Raw genomic sequence first — 22,730 nt, forward strand, 5'->3', positions numbered from 1 at the left:
TATTAAGGTGCCCTGATTTTTTTTCCAGGTTCTCTTTTTTTTTATTCTTTTTTTGGCAGTGTTGATTCATGTCTTTAAATACATACCTCAAAAATTATCCATCAAGTTGCCAGATAGAAAGCCATATAATAATAAAAAAACCAGGGATAACATAGAAAATAAATAGGAATTCAAAAAAATAGTCACCACACCCTGAGAGCAGGCGGCAGTTTATCAAAAAGCCAAAGCAACTCATTGTGAAGTGGTTTTAATACATAAACTAGTCTCATCTTTAAAGAACTCATTTCACAGTCTGTACTCTCAGACTGTAAAGTTCTGTCCCATGCAATTTTAATATCTATCTATCTATCTGGATAGATAGATAGATACACACACACACACAAATGCACAGAGTTGCAACTATTCCTTCATTGATTTTATAGGTCTTTTTCTTCCTGTTAACTTGCTTGATGTCCCTTTCGTAAGTGCAAGAGTAATGAAGGCATAAACCTATATGATTACAATGATTATTACAGTCAAATGTAGAAGTTTAACACTTGAGTGTCTGTGTCAAGACAATATCTGATTGGGCAATGATGAATTCATTCAGTTTGCACATGGATTGTGTGCAAAAGAAACAAAAAAAGAAAAAACCTAAAAAACAAAACAAAATCCTCAAATTAATGTGTTGCTTTCTGCATTACCATCTCCCATTATCTCTGAAGGAGTTGCCTTGCTTTTGTCAGGATTCTCCTCTTCAGGTTCCACTTTGTACATTTCCTCAGAGCCTTCTTCACAGTCATTTTCTTCTGATTCAGTCAGCAGCTCTTCATCCTTGTACTCCGCCACATCCACAACTGTACCCAAGTGCTCTTTTAGCTTCCCATGGTGCTTTACATGATAACGTTGGTTCTGGAAGAATTTGATAATGGTGTGTTTGGGCAGATCCAGCTGAGCAGAAAGGGTATGAATGGCCTCTTGATCAGGATACAGGCCTACATCATGGATGAAGCTCTGAAGGATGCCTAGAGCTTCTAAGGATATCTTGGTGCGGGATCTTGGCTTTTTGGCACAGCTGTCCTCAACAGGTGGAGGTGGGGCCTCTTCTCTCGGAGGGGAGTTCTCCTTGGTAGGCTGGGATTGTTGTCTATGTAGGACCTATTTAATTGAACATACAAACACATTAAATGTATTTTTGGCACAATTAAGAAAAATGGCAACCCTCTAGGAAAATGGATGCTTCTAAGGTCAATCTTCCACGTCTTTAGATAAGACTGTAGTTTGCCAGTCAACGGAAGTTAAAAAGGGCAAAATACAAAAGCTGAAGTAAAATGGCCAGAGACAGAAGTTGTCTTAAGGGAAGTTGGAGTCCAGCAGGTACGGTACTGAAGTGGGATTCAGGAAATACTGCAACATCTTCAGCAAATCACTCCACTTCTTTAAGCCTCTGCTTTCCCTCCAACTCTGTCTCATCTATTTGGATTGTAAATTCTTTGGTATACCGATTGCCCTGTGCTGCATCTTACCAGTGCTTAACTTGGTGGAGAGGGGAAGCGGAGGGCCTGATCTCAGATCTGATATCTTACTTGATCTTAACTGCTCCTGTATTACAAATGACGGTTTAGATTAAGCTGCATCAGAATAGCTTTAAGACAAATGTGAGATTTTTGGAATAATGAGATTTTGGGCAGACACAGGATATTCCTTTTTTGAACAGTGAAACCTTTCAAATTTAGGAGACAGGTAACAGTCAATTACTCAACAGAAACAGTTTTTGAATAAAGGAGAGGTGATATTGCAATGAAAATAGTGAGGCAAACACTTATAGAAAAAAAGTGAAGATAAAACTTGCCATGTAAAAGTTGCGTGTTGGATAGATACCAGTGTACTACATCTGTATTAATTTTGTTGGCTCAGTAGCTTGGAGTTCAAATAATTATTTCCCTGCTTTCTGAGGAAGCCTCTAGGCAAATACCTCTTTCCACCCCATAAAAGAGGTTACATCTGTAAGAGCTTCTTTTTGGATGCAAGTTTAAGAAAAGCATAACTCCCATATATTCCTAATAGCTATTTACACTTGCCCAGGAATGGTCCTTCTCAGCTCTCACATCTTTAAAAAAATTAAGCAAAATAAAATCCTGCCACTGAATTGTTAGAAATAGATTTAAAGAAAGCATGTGTAGCTCTTACCTAAGTCTATAAAGGAGATATTACTGGCAAAAATCCCCTACAGGATTGAAGGTTGCATTTGCCCAGAGGTTTTTGCAGAATGTAGGGAAATAATTATTAGGCCTCAAAGCTGCAGAGCTAACAAAAATCAATATGGACCAGATATTCAGCAAATAAAAGAAAATCTGGTCCTTCACCTGAAATAGTCACTCTTTTTCGCTTCAAGTCTTCTGACATCATGAACAGCGACTCTACATTAAAAATGGGGTTAAAAGAAAGTGTGACAGAAATCTGTTCAAGGCTTGGATTGAATTTTATATAAAATTAATATTTCTCATTATAAAGCCAATATACGCTACATATGCATGTGGGAGCATGTGTACATGCACACACAACTTGTTAATTCAACCTGATGCTGCAATAGCAAGATCTACTGTAGATTGCCAAAATGTATGTACAAAGATGCATACAAATTTTAAAGCTCCTGCATTCATAGAATCATAGACAATCAGGGTTGGAAGGGACCTCAGGAGGTCATCTAGTCCAACCCCCTGCTCAAAGCAGGACAATCCCCGACTATAATCACATCCCACCCAAGGCTTCATTTAGCTGGGTCTTAAAACTTCCAAGGATGGAAAACCTACAACCTCTTGGTGGCCTGTTCTGGTGCTTTACTACCCTCCTGGGGAGAAAGTTCTTCCTCATATCTACTGTATTTCATGGTGTATAAGTTGAGTTTTGAAGACAAATTTTTAACTCTTAAAATTCAGCCTCAACTTATATACCAATCCCCCACCTTGGTGCACAAGGTACTGGAAGCCCAGGCAGGCTTGTGGGAGAGGCAGCATGTTGGTGGACTCCTGGTAAGTTAGATCAGGCCCCTGGGGCTTGGGCAGCACATGGCCCACTGGCAGCCTGCCTGGCCAGCCCCAGTGAGTGCTGCTGCCATGGAGGAGGGGACATTTGCCTCCCCCCCAGCTCAGGGGCTGCCCAGCCTGCTGGCAGCTCACTCCCCAGCCGTGAAGCAGACAAGGAGGCTTTTCCAAAAGCAGGATCAGGCCCCTCACCACTTATGCCTTTAGCAGGTGCCTGGAGCTAGCAGGATACTTGGTGCTGCCTGGGAACAGGCTGGCATGCCCCAGGGGCAACACGGGGTGTTGGCCAGGGGCAGGGGCAGGGGCAGGGAGGGAGGCCAGCTCTGCCTGACATCCCTAGCTTCCCTCTCCTGCCCCTGCCCGACACCCCGCGCTGCCCCCTAGGGCGCACCAGCCACTTCCCAGGTGGCGCCAGGTGTCCTGCTGGCTGCAGGCACCTGCTGAAGGTAGAAGCAGTGAGGGGCCCAATCCTGCCTTCAGTGGGACCTCTCTGCCTGCCCCACGGCCAGAGAGCAAGTTGCTGTGGGTTGAGGCAGCCCCTGAGCTGCAGGGGAGCCTGGTCCTTCCCTCCATGGCAGCAGCAACCCCCAGTGCCGTCCGGGTGGGTTGCCAGCGGGCTGTGTGCTGCCTGAGCTCCCAGGGACCCAATCCAATTTCCTGGGAGCCCACCAGCCCACTGCCTCTCCCATGGGCCTACCCAGGCTTCCAGTGCCTCACACACGAAGGCTGAGTTGATGAATACACCAGACATACAAAAATCCTAACTTTTTTTTTTTTCTTTTTACAGAAATGTGGTATCAACTTATACAAGGTGTCAACATATACACCGTGAAGTACAGTAACTTAAACTTCCCTTGCTGCAGCCTGAGACCATTGCTCCTTGTTCTGTTATCTGCCTCACTGAGAAGTCTAGCTCAAAGTCTAGTTCATTAGCATGTCCTTTATTATAAATGTACTTGGTCAAACGTCATCATGTTTTACACACTTATTAATAAATGTACTGTAATATGTTCTGTAAAAGTCATCCAGTCTTCATAACATGAAGCTCCACAACAACTATTGAACTTTTGCCAAGGAGTTGAGACTAGCAGAAATTCAGTGAACATAGCACGCATGACATGATGATTCTAGACTAGATTATGTTACCTTTACTCAAGTTGTTTATCACCTCATGCCATGAGTAGTCTCACAAAAATCAGGAGGGCAACTAAGAACCGAGGTATTGCTCAGTGTGAGAATGAATTTGTGTGGTCCTCCATGGCAAGCTGGTATAAGCAGAAAAGTAAGAAATACAGTACTTCAACATCTTAATTACGTTAGGCAAAAAGCACCAAGGCAGCTACACGGGGCATCTGCCTTCCAGAGTTTAAAGGTAGACGTCAACAGATCTGACATGCAGGTTTGTACAATTCTGACATGACCCATTTGTAGGAAGGATCGTTGTAATAAATACATTTCAATTTCAGTGGAAAGTTTCACTTCTGTACATACATGTACACAGAGCATCAGCAAAATTGTGCCAATTACAGAGGGAAAGAAGAAAATAAAAATGAAAATGGTGAATTTTCTGTTGTGCACATCTCCTGCAGTAAAGAAGCATAGTGGTCCAGCTAACTGAATAATTAGATTACTCTTTAGGAATGTATTTGACCATAATTTTAAGACATTTTCAGTAATTTTATAAATAAAAGGTACAATTCTTGATTAGTGTAAATCAGTGCTGATCCACCAAAATCAGTGGAGTAGGGCTGATTTAAATCAGGTGAAAAACTGAACCAGTGTATTTTATAACACAGGCCATTCCTCCATCATGTGGCACAAAACTGGAGACAGTCCTATATGTTGGCATTGTAATGCACAGAACAGTTAACAAGCAAAGTGTTTAACACCATGAGCAAACTGACTATGACTGTGTGAATTTACAGAAATCTGCATATGAGAAGCCCTAAGAAGCACTGTCTATCAGAAATATTGAATTCAAGCAACAGCTATGGCAGATACGAAAGCATCCAGAGAGGATGTGAATTACTCAGTTTATTCTTCTTGGAGCTGGAAATATGGGGGGATTTTCAGTCAACAAATAGCATGAGAAATTGATCCAGACTGAAAAATGTTACGAGACTTCCAATCAAATATAGTGATGGGAAAAATCCAAACAATACAGGATCAGCAGCAGTAAAATGTTTAATTTGGAGGAGATGAAGAGATGCCTACAGCATCTACAAAGCAATCAACCAAAGATAGGGCTGGAAAAAAATTACTTAACCCATTCTGAGCTGAAATGACCTTGCTATGCTTCCCAGAAGAGAAAACTGTTAACTATGGTTTAATACAATATATCAGAAATAGGTTGTGTTTTATTTGAATTACTACCTTCTTAAATAAAAGTCTCCTCCTCCTTTTAGTTGCACCAATCTAAAATTTATTTTTAGATTTATAATTTCACCAAATTCAGTGGAATTACTCTGGATTGGCACTAGGGTTAACACAGATTTTTAGACTATTACATACAAATATAGGGTATAGACAAATATACATTTTAGCTGCTTAAAAAGGGGTGGATGAGGTGCTGCTTGGGAGCACAAATCAGCTGTTATGATCTGTTATCTCTGCATGATCCTGCAGATACGCTAGCTAAATTACTGTAAATCTGACCCCAAATGAAGCAAGATTACTTTGTAGCAGTACTGGCCCCTTCTATAACTACAGGGTCATGCAGACATAACTGCATTGTTAACAGCTTGCCTGGGTACCCTTTGATACAGATACAATTGCTACGTCTGGCTATATCCACGGATACACATGCACAGAAATTCCTCCATCCTCAGATTATGAATAGTTTTTCATCTTTGTTCTAATTCTAGCAGTTATTAACTTTTCTTGAATTACTAAAAGGTTGTACAGTGTTTCTATGGCTACAAGCAAATGTAATTCTTGTGGCACCAGTTGTGCCACAGTGTGTCCTGTGATGAGGACTGGCATGTCCACATGCCACTTTTCAAAGCAAGTTTAAAGAGCAGAGCCCCTGTGTGGTAATTCACAATCAGCTGATTGCTGGCCCTGGCTGGGACAGCCCTGGGTCCAGCTGGAGATCAGCTGGTTGTCCAAACCCCACACCAAGCAGCTCTGACCAGGCTCCCAAGGCATGGGGGATCAGAGACTCTCTACAGGGGACTTTAAACCATGTGGGTAGCCTTTGATCCTCCACACCCTAGCAGGGTGGCCAGAGCTGCCAGACATGGAGTTTGAAGTCCCCAGCAGGGGAAGCCCTACACCTCTAGCTCCCCCGTCCTTCCACAAGGGGCACCTGTTTGTTGGCCCAGCCCTGGTGAACCAGGACTTTTAAAAACTGTGCATGCAGCTTGGCTCCACACAGGGTTTTCTGATATCCCTAGCACACAGGGGTCCTGTGATCATAGAGTATATCCCCAATCCCAGAGTCTCTGTGTACCAGGGATGTCTAAAATAACACAGGTGCAAGCCAGCTAGGTCACACACTTGGTTTTTAAAAGTCCCAGTGCACTGGGGTCAGAGCTGACAATCAGCTGATTGTCAGGTGCTCTGGGACTTTTAGAAACTGTGTATGCAGTCCAGCTTTTTAAACATCCCTGGTACGCAGGGACCCCAGGATTGTGGACAGACTCTCTGATCCTGAGGTCTCTATGTGTCAGGGATGCAGAATGCACTACCACTCATCAGCAGTGCATTCCATAACCATGTAGACATCCACCAAGATAAAGCCAAACAAACTGCTAATAGGTATTGCCGTGCAAACATCCGTGGGCAGTTGTGGTGTGACAAAGAGCAAGGGAATCTATATGCTTACATTTTGTCCTGCCATAAAACTTTCTGTGACCTTCAAGTAAAAATTCCTAATTACATCAACAAATGTTCTGAATGCCACATTACTTTGTATTTTTAGTGAATACTGTTCTGGCACATTTAACCAAATACATTCTGTATTTATTGATTTTCTTTCTGATTAAGATAAGGACCATATGCATTTCTGTACACATGTGCAAGAATGAAGTTAAAATATGTGATCTATCAAAAAATAACATCTGTATATGGACTTTGGAGGTGGGGCAGAGGCTGGGGACAGGGAAAAGACTGATATTCAACTGATGTGCTGTTTTCCCAAAATACATCCTACTATTTATTTGGTAGCTAAAGTCACATGTATACTATATGCTTTCCTTCCCTAGACACCCCTTACTTTCTCTGTGTCCTTCCTAGCCTCTGAAGCATGTCTATGTCTCCTATTTCCCCAGATAACTTGGCTGCCTCCCTGCTCATTAAAAGATTCATTTCAAATTTGGCCCCTTCATTTCTAAAGTTCTCCATAGATTTGAAGTGGCTTCTTTTTGTCTCTCTCTCCTTCTGTTCTTTAAATACGAATGTGTCTTGGTCTCTTCATACAACTTCACTCACTCTTTGTGGAAGAGACTCCTTTCCAGCACCTTCTGGCATCTGGACCTGTCCTCCTCTTTTCCTTTTCCCCTGATTCTCCACCTACTTTCAAATCTGATTTGAAGACATATATTTCATTCTTTCCCATGGAAGTCATTTTTCTGTCCCACTGGTAGATTTAGCTTCCAAACTGTAAAAGAACCACTATGCTCTAAGCCATTTTAAAACAGAGTTGGCAGGAAAGATACTGTTCTTTGAAGTTTTACTCTAATACAGCCTAGCCACACACACACACGCACACAATTTTTTATATGCATTAGCCTCCTCTGACAGAAAATGTACACAACACTAAGATGATAGAAGTTGACTTAAAAAAGATAAAGTGACTAGTCTTAAATCGCACTGTATTTAAATATGATTTGAAGGCCACAATGAAAACCAGCTGGAAGCCATGTGTAAAATCTAATGGTACATGCCTGAAGGGGAGGAAGTAAGATATTGAATGATTAAGTTTAGGAAAGTATATAATGTAGTGTATCATTACGGGAGTGATCTGGATTACTTGTAATAAGCTAAGGTTTTGTGGTCTTTCTAAAATCTAAAGCAAAGAATTATTGGGGAGCAGAGGTCATTGCTCTGTCTTACAGGTAGCTGCCTCCCATCTCCTTAAGATGATTCTGCATGAGAAAAGGCTTCAGGTAAACAAAGACAAGATTAACTCTCACAGAAAAGGGAAAGGAACAAGATCAACCACTGTGAACTCCACTGAACTACATTCTCTATATCTGCATTGTATTTAATTTTGGCTAGACCCTACATCCCACTGAAGTTCACTTCCAATTCCACCACTTCCTGTCTAGGATGAGAGACGACAAAATGGCTGGTCATGAAGGGAGCTATAATCCCTTAGACCCAAGTAAGACATTAAAAAAAAGGGTACTGAATATCATCCTGCTAGCTATAGGCTGTTCTGTGAAAAAACAGGTTTTGCTGCTTATATAAAACTGTTCCTGAAGATCAGAAACAGGAAACCACATTTCTATATAATTTCTATCATCAAAACTCCAAATTCATTGTTTAACAATGCGGTTTAATAGTTTCCTTTTTTAGCAAAGAAAATTAGTCAGTGAGATGAATCTTTCTGACACACTCCCCTGCATTCTTAGCTGAGATTATTAGGTGTTTCCCCTGCATCCTCATATCCATCATTTTCAATGTTCCACAAGATGACCTTCCTAGAAGACAAGACAGTCAATTTTCTATGTATACTCTTCTTTTCCTTTCCTACTCTCTCTGCAGTGATTATATTCCCAGAAGTGAGGCAGAGCAGTTGTAGAATCCCAGGATGGCTTGTGCAGGTTCCCATAAAGTTACTATATCACAAAGTTAGAAGCTGAAAGATTCCCTGGATTTATATTTCTCTTTTCTACCAGAAAAAAGAATAGCCATGAGCTCTAAAATTTTAAGCTATGAAATAAAATCCCTCCATCCATCCATAGTTGCATTACAATCCTACAGAAACAAGAAATTCTCTTTGTATTAAGGAATATAGCAATTATGTAGTTTTAGTTTGCTCAAGAACTATGGCACACTGGTGCCAGAGAGATGAGAGATTTCCAGGTGTTTCTAGGTGGTAGGCACACACTGAGACCAGTTACAGATGATACTCAGTTCAGACATTGGGGCTCAGTCTTGCTCATTAAGTTAACAGCATTTTTCAATAACTTTGCCAAAAGTGGGATCAGGCCATCTGTGGGCAGCTCAATTACCACTTAACTCATTAAGTGCCTACTTTGGAAAAGTTGCCTTCTTGGACCTTGGTTCAAGACTACTATGGCAGTTAATGAAAAGACTACCATGGAGTTCAGTTCATCTAGATCAGTGGGGACCAACCTTGTTGGCAGGAATGCCACAAATTAACCCTGAACCATATCCAACTTCCATGCTGATCCCCTGCCTGATCTGTTAATCTGCTCTCTGCCCTGTGCTCCCTATCTGATCTGCTGCTCTGCTTTCTACTCCCTGTCCTATCTGCCACTGTACTGCCTGTGTCCTTTCCAGTCTGCTACACGCCACACAGAGACCACTTGTACCACTTACAGCATGCATGCCACAGGTAGGCCACCCTGGTTTAGGTAAGGCCCATAAGGGTCTGCACCCCATAATTTGCCATCAAAGAGCAGCCTTGCTGCTCCATCAATGATCACATATTTTTGGATTAACCTTAGAATGCCAGAATTTCTATAATGAATCAGTCAAAGGCCAGGTTTAGGAGGATGCACTATCTACCAACATTAAGGTAATCTGCTCGAGACTGTATACACATGCACACACAATTTTAGACATTATCTTTAGATACTGCAATATACAAGAAAAGAGGTGAACAAGCTATGCAGTAAACAACACTGCATGCTAACAAAGGTTTCCAATCTGGGAGTCATACCAGTAGGAGTATTAATTTAAAAGAATCACTATACCAAGACACTTTACAGGCTTCTAGGAATGCCTGCACAAGAAACTGGAACAGAAGTTATATTTGCACCTGTGCTCATTTTTTGTTTTGAAGCAGAGGCTGTTAAGACTCATCTTGCCTGGCAAAACATATTTGTTCAGATAAATAATGCAGCACTAATTACAACCCAAAATGAAGTATTTTATTTGGGTTCACTCTTGTGGCTGTGATTTTACACCATGACTCCATAAAGATGTGTTAAAATGTGTGGTTTAATTTAATTGTTTTTCTTGGATTATACAGCATCCTAAGGTCAAAATTCAGGAAAAATCCAAACTGTTATTAAAAAAGAAAAAGTATCTACGAAGTGATGACAAATTGCAGACTACAGGTGTTAGATTACATTTTGACTCCAGGCAGGTTTAATATACTATAGTTTCCTTTTACAATTGCTCCTAGCAGGTACTGTTATCAGTAGGGGATTTAAAAAAAATATGGTACTCAATAAAAGAAGACCGTGTCAAAAGAAATCAATATGAGCGTGCAAAATGGTAGGAAGTCTGACATGGATATATATGTTCACTTTCATCTAGCTTGAGTCTGAGATTCCTTTAATTTTGTAACCACAATGCTAGTAGCATTTTCTAGAGTATTGGTTTTGGGTTTTTGTTTTTTTTTTTCAAATGCAGTTTAATAATTGCTTGCAAAAAATAAACACCAGTATTGTGTTTCACCTACAATCTGCGATACATGATGTACTTTGTTTTATCATGGACCAAATAAATCTTTAAGGGTTAGTTGGTTAGAATAACCTTTAACCCAATAGCACTAATTCTTCTTTGCAGATGCAAAGAAACAGCAGCTGATTGAAAAATAAATAAATAAAACTCCTCAGCCCTTCTCTGTCACTTTTCATCTGAAAAGTATACAGGCTGTGAGGGAAGTGGAGAGTGCGGAAAATTGGAGAAATGAAAAGGTGGAAAAAGCAGGAAAAGAAAAGGTTTACAAGGAAACTGAATTCAAATACAAGCATAGTTTCTATTTCTAGAGAGGACTGTGGACTGGTACAGTGCAATTCATTTCAACATCTTTCCAGCATACATTCCATATGCTTCCCTTTGCTTTATGGCAATCAAGTCGCTTAAGGGCAGGAAATAAATGGTGATCAGAAAACGTGGCAAGCCACTGAACACCAGGGACCTATCCCACATGCATCCTCTGTGCACAGCTCATAATGGAATGGTGCTCTCAAGTTTTCATTAGAGCAGCATCAACATTTTTTTTCTTTTATGGTTAATGGAGACAAGAGTGAATTGTTTGACTCTCCCTAAAAACATGTGAATTGGAAAATATCCAGTAGTGTGCTGCCATCACATCAGAAGCAGGAAATGTAAAGTGTTAGCAAAATCTAATTAATCTTGACTTAAAAAAAAATTTAAATAAAGAAGTGTCCTCTCCCCTCCTAGCACACACTGCTCCCATTAACATTAATAGTGGTTCAGTATGCATCAAAGAGCAAATATACCACAACCATTTTTAAAAGCTATCATCACAGGAGATAAAATATAAATTACAGCCTTATGACAATGTGTTGCTAAGAGGCTACATGTGTGACGTGGCTCACAGTGACAATTGGGGATGACCAGATAATGTTTGGACAGGTCTAAAGTACTCAAGTTACTATAAAATACATCTTGGCATGAGAATATTTTTCAACTAAAAAACAAAGTACAATTACTTTCTGCACAGTTGTTTGAAGAATGTTTACAAATCAATTTTTTTAAAAGAGAATTTTCTGCCATTACTTTACCACAATCATGATCTTATTCCTCAATAATGCATGGCTTATTTCCCCTTCCTAATCTATGTTAATAGACAGCATGTGCCTACACAAAAGTCACTATTTTGCGTGGATCATGTCTAAAAAAAAACTGCAACCCTAAAAATGCAAAGCAATGAGCCTGTATCTAGTGGAGATAACTGCTCATCTTGAACAGTAACTAAACTCTTCACACAAAAGCACAGCTGACTTTCATTGCTGTGCAGTACACAGGAACTTGCTGACTGTATTGTATAGCATAAACCTCCTGCTGATGATCATTACTGAATTAGCTCTGAATTCCCACCTTTTTCTGGTTTAAACCAGTATACTTCACAGTTAGTTTGTGACAGTGAATTCACTCTTCTAGCTGAAGCCTAAGAATTTTACAAACAAATATTGTGTTCTTGACAGACAGCTGAGAAGAGGTGGAGTGGGGTGGGACAACAATGACGTCACTCCTTTCTTCCCTCCATATCAACTCTTCTAGGGCTGTCTAATGCCATGATATCAAAACTGCACAAAGTAAGACTTGAGTTCCTTCTGACCTTTTCTGGTCTGATAAATACTTTCACAAAGAAGGCCCAGTACTGAGGATGTCCAGACCCTAGCTCCTGGGATGCAGTCTAGCACTATTAGCTGCCAACTAGGTAGAGTCTGAATGGAGAGACTGCCTCTGAAGCATCCAGAGACCATCTTTTGGGGGGGTCTTAGTAATTCAAGGCTAAGGTACTGAACTGTCTCTAGACCCCAAGGCTAGGGACAGCAGTTACACATAAAATGGTTTAAGTGACTACAAACTGGTTTAAACCTGTCACAGAACAGATATTCACTACTCATAAACCACTTTTAAAATGGTCAAAACTAGTTTAATATAAACCTGGTTGAATGCATTATCAGACTTAACTGACTTAGGTCAAATCAGTTTAAGGAACTTCTGTCTCAGACCCCTTCCTAGTTTAAGTTAACTCACAATCCCCCAGCATCCCAGGATGCTTTGCAGCCCTGGGCTGGGCTGTGCTGTGTGCTCCAGCAGAACACAGTTGGCCCTGCCCCGCTGCTCCCTAGCTGGAGCACTATCACTGCTCCAGCTGACTGAGAAGGGAGTGGGGGTGGGAAACCCCACTCAGGAGTGCAGCTGGGGTCTGCCTGGCAGGGGTGAAGCAGCCCCTGCCAGGCTTTTCCCTGCTTGGGGGCAGGGTGTTGCCAGACCCTGACCAGCACACTGAGGCAGAGGGGAGGGAGGGGGGTTGAAAGCCCCTTCCCTCCACTCTCCTAACAGCATGCGACTCCAGCCAGGGTCTGCCTGGCAAGGGTGCAGCAGCCCCTGCCAGGCTCTACAACACCCCACCCCCCCTCACCTGGGGTAAAGGATGAGCAGTGGGGGAAAGTCTGGCAGGGGCTGCTGTGCCCCTGCCAGGCAGACTCCCACTGGGATCCCATGCTGGTGGGAGAGGGGAGGCAGGGGGGTTTGAACCCTCCTCCCTCCCCTTCTTCACCTCAGCATGCAGGCTAGGGGCCAGGGTCTGGTCATGCCCCCTGCCCCCACCTCTCAAGTGGCAAGCAGGGAAAAGTCTTGAGACACACCATGGTTGGGGACTGTGCAGGCCCGGGTAGGGGTTTAACCCCCTCTGCAATCATATTCAGCAGCCTGCCAGGGCCTGGACACGTCCTCCCCTCAGCTGAAGCAAGGAGTGGGGGAAACCGTGGAGGGCTTCTCTCTCAGCTTCCCTCCAGCCTTCCAGCCGCTGCTAAAGGGAAGGGGGGGCTTGCTCTAGTACTCCCCCTCTGCCCCCCACTTCTAGCCTGAGCCACTGAAGGCATGTGGCTACATTTCGAGAATTAAAAGTGAATGTCTATATGTCTATTCACTTGCTTCTCAGTCTAGACTAACCGGTAAAGGTTGAATGGATTCAGGCTCCGGCTTTTTGAAAGTCTGTACTTAGCCCAAGGCATAGTCAGTAGAGGATGTGAGCAAACAAGATGGACCTCTAAGCCTCTTGGGGCATTTATACACATACACTTGTGTGCTCTGATGTGCCAGAAATCCAACACATCAAAGCAAACTCAATTAATCAATTCTGCCCCGGACGCAAGCTAATGCGCCCAGCGCTGCATTGCATACATTTGTATAAATGGCAAAATGCTCATCAGCACTGAGAAAATGGTGGTAGTATGCTTTTGAACTAAAGCCCCTTCAATACTTCAATTAAAACACCTTTTAAAAGTGTCTGACACTGCAGTGCAACCATGTATGCAAATGAGTTTGTTTGTTTTGTTTTCCATATTTTGGTATCTTCTGCTTTAAAAAAAAAAAAGCTTCCATTCTCTGCATGTTGTTCTTTACTCACCAGATCATAAAAGAATTTGCTTTTAGCCTGACTAAGATCTTTCTTGCCAAGCTCCAGCCTAGAACAAAGTTTAAGGTCAAGTTATAAACCCCATAACTATGGTGGCACAAGTGGCGCCACTATAATCATGTCATTTTCCAGCTGCTTAGATTAAGAAGAGGGTTTTGAATTATTTAAGGGAGGATATGTTTGGATTAGACATTTTATTCTGGGGGGTAATTATTTGTCCCATCAAACTGTTTGCGGCCTTGCACATGGCTATTTAGGCTTCCAAGAATATCTAACTGTTCTGTTAATTTTTACAATAGGGGCACTCAGAAGTCAGAAGAACCTGACTGTTATGGTTAGTGAAAATAGCAGATTTGTGCTGATAAAACACTACTCAGCATGTTTTTTTGCTTTCTGGACCTAACCACCAATGCACTTAATAACAGGACTTGAGCAAACTATACTGTGTGAATCAAACACATAAAAGTATAAATATTCCTTTTTTAGAAAGCAAGTCTCAAACAGTGCATTATAATTAACTGGCATGGTAAAAAGCAAAACATCAAGAATTACCACACACACACACGCACATACACAACTGGCATAATATACATTATTATACCCTTAGCTTAAAATTGGGTAAATAAAGTCAAATGATCAAAGTACAGTCTTCTACTGTCCCTTGCGCCTCATAGTCTATGAAGGCTTTTGGGAACTGTATTAGGGATCTTTTGTCTTTAAGGTTTTACTTTTGAAAAGGTGTGGATAGCCATCTTGAAAACACTGGAAAAAGTATCTAGTATTTTCTAAATGTTAATCTAATTTTGCTTGTCTAGTTACTTTGGCTATTTTCCCACTAGCTTTATAGAGAAAACTACTAGACTAGTAGTACCAGTACCCAGAACTAGTTTTATTTTTGGAAGTGACAACTTTTGTAACTTGAAAGCTGTAAAGAAGTCTCCCTAAGATGCTTACACTTTTATAATACATGTAGTATATGAGCATTCTAGTCAAAAGACGAGAAGAAATACAGTTGAAAAAAAGTGTACTTTATTCTTTTGTATTGAAAAAATAAAACAATTCAATGTTGATTGGGATGGCCGATGCAAAAGACAGGGCTAGAGACTGCGAGACAGAATAACTAGTTATTAAAGCAAGAGACTAGGGTCATGACCTCTCAATTCCATTCCTAATTCTGCCACTGACTCATCTGAAAATTCAGTGCAAATTATCTTTCCCAAGTCAGAGGGATACAGCAAGACTTGATGCACAATTTCCAGTTTGCTGAGATCTTTGGGTAAGGAACTTTGATTTGCACTTGAAATACAAGATAACAGTAATTTCATATTCTGTGCCAGAGCTACATTTTCTTCAGCCAATTTTTTTTTTTTTTTTTTTACATAATCTAGATTCACTGACATATTTAGTGGATTCACATCAGTTTTCCCAAATTATATGGATCAAGAAGCAGCAAAAAATAATTCTGAAAAAAACCTTTTTGGTTAGACATTTTAAAAACAAAACATTAGATTTTTTTTTTATTCAAATAATATTTGTTTTTAAATTTCCTTTGCTTTTATAATGTAAAACCTTAAAATATTAGCATATAATTTAATTTTTCTGTTCAACCATTTTTTCCCAATTTTTGTAGAACTGCCAGAAAAATGAAAAACTGAAATGTATAACAGGGGCTAATCTTTCGTTGTGTTCCCCATATAACTTCTGTTAGCATTCATAAGAATTGTGTGCCCATGCTAATAGGGAAACAACATGAAAGAATGAGAAGGAATGTTGTTTTATAAAAGGAACCAGGTAGGTGTCTTTTCTCAGAATCCAATAAAGCTTATGGTCTCTGTTCCATGTGGGAATTCCTCAGTCGACACAGGTCCAGTTTGCTTAGAAATCCTGATGAAACTAAAAAGTTACTTAAAACATGTTCCGGCCACAGACTTCGTAGAGTTAAGTATGTATGTTTCCTTTTGTTTGCCTGAGGGGAAAAACGTATCTTGGGATCTGCACACTGATTCTGCTGCATTTCACCAGGATTTCATTCTGTCTCCCACAAAAATCAGAACATAAAACAAGTATTACCTGCACCAGCATGCAAGGTAAGGAGTCATCTACTTACATTATTTCTCCTAACCTTTCCTCTAATCATGCAACTAGAAAATCCACAGCCTTGATCTCTTCAATTCAGCTAAGCCACACTTCAATAGGAAGAACTGAAAAGAGCCTTGCCGTTGAGACAAGTGGGTCTCAATTCTGATCTCAGCTGTAGCAGGAGAAAACCAGGAGTAATGTTACCCCAAGGTGGTGTTGCTTCACTGGTGTAACGCCAGAGTGAAAGCAGAATGAAGCCCCTTGAATGGCATCAAGAGTCTTGATCAGACCAAGAGACCAGCCAAAGTAATGAATAAAAAACAATGCAAAATTAGAGACTAAAAACATTAATACTCAATTCAGCAGTACCAAAAGTTGAAGTGCATAAGTGGCTAAAGACAATCACAAGATCTATGTGCTAGAAAAAATGTCTCTGGAGAGAATGAACTGTAAATTAAATCAGCCCTACTTTTAAAGCTTCCAGTGCAGTTGTCATTGTCATGAGCAAACCCAAACTAGTTGGCCTCAAACAAGGACTGTTGTAGCTGATCCATACTGATCTCTTTTGAGGAAAATGCACGTACATAGGAAGTCAAGAGTTGAAGGAAAAGAAAACGACTAGAGTTTCTAACCAAGTTTTCCATGTAGCTTTCCTCCCTAACATAGCAGATGGTTTACAGTTAGTCAGGGTCAGAGACTGCCCTTGTGGCTTCCTGCCTGCCTGCCTGCCTTTGTAACTTATCTAGATCTTATCAAGATATGCAGTCCAAAAAAATTAGAAAAGCTAAGTACAGAAATTAGAGGAACTAAATACAAACCAAGCTCCATTTTGCACTTGTGAAGAGTAACAAGCATATCAATATTCACAGCTCACTTGTACAGCACACTGGATATGATTTTTGAGAGGTATCATGTGCTTTTTTATTGCTGCGGTGCTTAGCACCTGGAAAAGTCAGGCTAAATATTTTTAATATACTGCTGTCTATGCAGGGACGGGAACAAAGCCCACTTGTATTTAACTTGCTTTGGAGAAAGCTCACTCTGGTTAGAGCCTTTTGTAACTCTCCTGACACCAGTTTACAATTGTATCCTGCTTATCAACTGAACTCAGGGCCCAGTTTTGAAGTTTTTACTGTTTATTTACCATCAGAGGTAGTGGCATTAGTGTGGGGAAGGACTATAAGGTCTGGCCCTATCCTTTAAGACCAACCTACTTAGTACACAGCATTGCCTACATCACCAATATGTGAGGGGAGTACACTCAAAAAGTGCCAGATGCACAAATTACATTTTTTTAAAAGCTTCAGGTGAAAGAATTATTTAGCATAATTGCAATCCTGCAAGTAAGAACAAACAACATGCACCCACTCCCCTTAAACTACTGTACAAAAGACCACTCAAAATTAAACTCTGAATACCCTGTTGGTGGTTCTAGTTTTAAATTAAAGACAGTTCGGCCTAAAGCAAAACTTTGAGGTCAACCAGCAATTAACTGAAAGGTTCTGATTGAATATACTATTGACTGCTCTCACATCATACAGCTTCCTGTATATTATACCTTACGTGCTGTCTAGGTGCCAAGACATTAAACTGTCAATAATCTATTAATACTGAACTACCACTCCCTCCTTATTCTCCCATGCAAATACTGTCAAGGTGAGGAACTACACTGAAAAAATGAAAATTCTAAAACTGGAAGGGAAATTAGTTCTTTAGGTTATATCTTTACTTTGTTCTGGCTTAAATGTACAGCAACAATCAAAAACAATGATGCATACTCTATGGCTATACAGAAAAAATTGTAATAAATCAGACATGATTAAGACCATATCCTCAAATGTGGCTTTCCTTTCCAAGCCATCTTTAAATAGTCTAAGTTAAATTTAATTAACAATTTACAATGAGGAGAGAGAAATTATTTAAAGAGAGGTCTACAGGTCCTTAACATTCAGTGTCTGGGAAACAGTTGTATGTAAAAAAAGTTTTAATGAATTTAATAGAGAAAAGCACTTTAATTAAATGCTGTCAAAGAGTATTGTATTAATGACTGCACACAAAGGAATTTAAAGCAAGCCAAGTATATTTAGCAAATAGGAACTGGGCTTTCAAAGGCTGTTACTATTTATGTTTCAGCATTTGCAATGCATCTAGAAGATCACGTTGCCAATTGAAAGCAGTTATGTTATTAGATATGATTTTATTTATTGTGGATTATTAAAATTTCAAATGCCATAGGGAATACATTTATTTCACTTCCAAAATGAAGCTACAAAAATATTTGCTGCTCGTTCAGTAAGAGGAAAATTGGAAAGGAAATAAATAATAAATAGTAATAACAACTTAGCACTTAACTAGTGAAATGCTGTCTAGACATATCTTTTAAGGGGCATGCTGAATCCTGGAATGTTAGTATGTTTGTTTCTTTCTCATACAATTGGATAACTTCATAGTTGTGACCATACCACTTCATAATAAAGCTGGAGAAACACAGTTATATACCCATTAAGTTGTCACAATGGGTTTTTGTAATATATTGAATGAACGCCAAAAAAATTGTAATCAGATAGTACAAGGATTCCCAGAAAGTAAGAAAAGATTCTGGCCACCATCTTTTTCTACATCTAAAACAAGAGGTAGGACAAAAGGATTTAGATTTTCAAACCCAAGCAGGACATCTATGTATACAACTCTTACTAAACTGTGTGGCTAAATCCCCTCATCAGGCTGGAAATAATTCCAGTCCTTTTGTAGTGTCTTGCATGGGTGAAGTGTAGGGCAGGGAGGAAAGGAAATATTCCTATTCCCCCTCACCCATAGGCTTTGGATTCAAGAGAAAGACACAAAATGGGCATAGCCTATTTAAGTGTACACAAGCTCACACATGCACACACACCAGAGATAAAGACAACCAGAAAACCCAGTGGGGAGTATATAAAAAGATTTCTTACTGCATCAGTATACATGTAATTACAAAAGATAAGGTCCCAATTGAAAACCGGAGATCTTTTGGTCTTAGATCAGTAGCATAATGTGGCATATGAAATCCAAGACAATTTCATGATTTATCATGTTTTTCTTGTAGTGCACATGCATATCTGTGTTGTTGGGTTGGGGGTTTTTTTATCCCCCAGAAGTAACTAGTGATTTTGGATGCCTCATTTTGAGACACTATAAAGGCTTGTTTCCTTCAGGGGATGGATGTTTAGCTTTTTCTAATAATCAGGCCCCTTTCAGGGTTATCAGCTCAGGCTCCCAAAAACTGAGTTACCTCACAAACATTATCCATTTCTGAATTGTATTTATTTAGTTATTTATACATAAATATAGCCTTTAGCTTGTAATTGAAAACATAAGAAAGTGGGTGGAAGCAGGGGAAATTAATCTGAAAGATGCAGAACTTGGGCACCTACTTCCTTTTAGGATTAGAAGAATGATCATAAGTAGTGAATTTCAGCTTTCTAAATAAATTATCTAATTATTTTTAAAGCCTTTTATTAAAGTCATGTGTGATCTATGCTTAGAATGTAGCCTTTGTTGTTCCAGAGTACAGATCTCTCAAACAGCTTCACTTCTCATGTGTGCCAAGATATTTTAGAACATTCTTTGAACTACTGTAAACATAGATGAATGTGAGAATGTATGTGTGTGCACACGTGTAGGCTTCTATACTGTTTAGATATACTATATGAGAATAGCATGTGCAGAAAATATCTCCATTTTGATATGTACATAATCAAACAAGCATTAACCATGTATGTGGCATACACACCTCATTAAAATTGGTCCCTGCATAGCTACAATTTTAGACATTTGCTTATCAGCCACCACCAAGGAAACAGCAGTGATAATCAAGAGAGAGGAAGGATTGGTCAGTGATTCAAACCTCAGCCTGAAAATCTTCAAAGCCAGGTGCAAGTCTATCAGCTTCCACCATGCTTTTGGGAGTACTGCTCTGTCATGCACCACTCACCATACTCCTGGCTCTTATGCCACATGTGCCAAACCTAGAAATGAGACGGTGAAGTCACTCCAGGAGAGCCCACATGCTGCTTTTCTCAAGATCTGTCTCCAGAATTCTTGCAGATAGTGCTTCTGTCCCATTTCCAGGTTTGAAGCAGGCAAAGCTGGGGCAGATATGGAGTCATGCTAACAAACAAAACCAATATAGAAAAGTCCAGACTCTCTCTGTACCTGCCTACACACAATCAAATAATATGGAAGAATTATCTCAGGTTTGTTTTCTTGGTAGAAAAACTTACCCAAAACTGCATGTATAGACATTCAAATCCTGAGGGCCTGAAGAGTTCGGAGTTTGCAGTGCTGACACTGTGTAGCTGGGGTCAAGGATGGGCTGTGCATACATCTCAATGTGCTCTTCAGGCTCCCTTAGTCTGTCTGGAGACAGCTGGCAGCTATGCATAGGGCAGCCCCAAATGGCTGCCCCAGACTGCCCATGGTCAGCCTGTGTTCTCATTGTGTACAGACATTCACTCTTCCAGAGAAACTCTCCTGGTAGTGATTTAACTCTGGTTGTTCCCAGGTATTTTTTCTCCTGGAGTGGTCATATTTACTCTGGGAGAAAAAGGCTGAACATCTGGACACTTGTGGTTTCTCCTGGAAGAGTCTGAATCTCCCAGGAGAAACTGAATATCTGTATAAGACCCATGACTCGGTTCCCCATGTTTAAAGTTATGATAATAGCATTTTTCTACCATACAGGATGTTGTGGGGATAAATACTGGGAGGCATTCAAATACTATAGTACATTAGTGTTCTCCTACTTCACTGATTTGTATAATTTTCATACCCATAAAGAGGAGGCCAGATTTGTCTCAGGTTGTCCTGGTCAGTGTCCTACAGGTTTCTACTACATTGAACTGCACACTCAAAATGCTGACATCACAATAATTTACATACAAGCATGTAAAAAATTATTTAAGGAGAATCAAGATTAAATGGGAAAAAAAAGAATTTTGTATTAAATTGCAAGCAAGTTAAGACTTTTGCAGCTTGGCCCACCAGCTCTTCAGCCAAAGATGCTTGCATTTTATCATGTGTGTTTTTACTTCACAAGTTAAAAAATAAAATTTAATGGTCCAAGTGCTGGACATTTTCACACATCCTCACACTACTACAGAATTTAGACTAAACTGGGAGTGTGTGCTGGGAGTGGGAGAGAGGTCAGGGACATCAGAGCTTGGGCTAAGATTGTTCAGTGTAGAATGGAGGTGAGCTGTCAGCACAGATGGGCATGAACATGTCACTCTAACCAGTCCTGCAGATCTCTTGGCATTGTGAAAATTAAAATTCAGCTATGAATTTAGTTTTTCAAGTGGGGCTTTTCATACCTGTATTTTCCATATCATTTAGAAAAATAACCACAAAGAACAGCCTGTGTAAAATGTTGGTACTGATGCCCCCAGCTAGCACCCCTGATAAATCCATCTCACTTCAGACCCTGGTCCTAATCCACCTAAACTCAGACACCTGTTAGAAAACTCCCAGCCACATAGAGCTCTTGATGACACAGATGTGTCATTACAATTGCAGGAGGTCAATCAAATACTGAAAGGTACAAGGTCTTTTACTTTGCTTTGGGAAGACTGAATTTGGAACCTCAGAAATGACAAAACTACCTGGTTTAACTGATCCCCTAAATCTAGGGTCAAATAGAGTAATAATAAAATACATAATCTTAGAACTGAAGTGGTTTCTCTTTAATTGAAAGTGTACTCTTATAAGGAGAGCTGCAGACTTCAACTTAATAAAAATCAGCAGCGCTTTTCAGCCTCATTAGATATCCACACTAAACAGAAACAGCTGAGAAAGCTCAGTAGGTACGTTTGGCTATAGGAGTCAAAATGCAGTGGCCTTCTACTACAATTGTCATAACTAGTAATCACAAGAAACTCTAGCAGACACCTCACAGTCTAATATAAGGACTTCATTGTCTCTTATGTGTTGCTTGTTGGCTTTGTCAAATGCATGCAAGCCTCAGTGGGGCAATGTTTCTGAGCTACTGTAGACTGTCAGAAAAATGTTCAGATGGAGCTCATCAAAAGGTGGAGTAGTCAAGCATTCATTAAGATGTAAAACCACAGTACATAGCCACATTTTTTCCAAGTAAAGAGATTCTGATTCCTAAAAGGAGAAGTAACAGAGTTGTAAAAAAACAGCAGAGAGTATACAGTAGAGATAAAACAGTTCCACTTAGAGGTTGTCAAGCTTTCACCTACCCTTTTAAATATACACATATTTTTCCACATAAACATGATCAAAATTTCTAACGTGCCTACTAACCTTACACACCCTGAGCATGCTGGATACTTATGCCTTTTTCTGTACCCCCAAAATGTATATGTGAGGCTAAGTACATACAGTCAAAAAGATGGAGGCTGAATCAATTCAGTCTTCACAAGATAATCTAAGCTGCGTAGATTGAAATGATAAGCAAATGAAGAGATATTCACTTTTGATTCAAGAAATGCAGCCATGTGCCTGCAATGGCTCAAACCAAAAGCCAAAGGGTGCTAGACCCTGCCTGCTACCCATGCCAAATTTTCCCCAGAAATAAATTATTCCTTCTG

The 22,730-nt window shown here is 40.1% G+C and overlaps 1 protein-coding gene across 9 annotated transcripts in view; it reads right to left on the bottom strand.

Annotated features, from left to right (window-relative positions):
• Positions 1-2: 2 nt before the first annotated feature.
• SATB2 (SATB homeobox 2) overlaps positions 3-22,730 on the bottom strand; it is a 197,697-nt gene continuing 174,969 nt past the window's right edge. For 7 of the 9 annotated variants that reach the window (XM_019523164.1, XM_019523163.1, XM_019523161.1 and 4 more), the window contains one exon: positions 3-1,137. In XM_019523164.1, the coding sequence (XP_019378709.1) occupies positions 655-1,137 (483 nt within the window). In that variant the 3' untranslated portion in view covers positions 3-654. Of the gene's footprint in view, positions 1,138-2,366; positions 2,400-21,472; positions 22,285-22,730 lie in introns of those variants that run through there. The other 2 variants (XM_019523165.1, XM_019523162.1) reach the window with 2 other exon arrangements.

Source organism: Gavialis gangeticus, unplaced genomic scaffold (genome assembly GCF_001723915.1).
Source record: "Gavialis gangeticus isolate Ggan-Ray unplaced genomic scaffold, GavGan_comp1, whole genome shotgun sequence".
NCBI lineage: Eukaryota > Metazoa > Chordata > Crocodylia > Gavialidae > Gavialis > Gavialis gangeticus.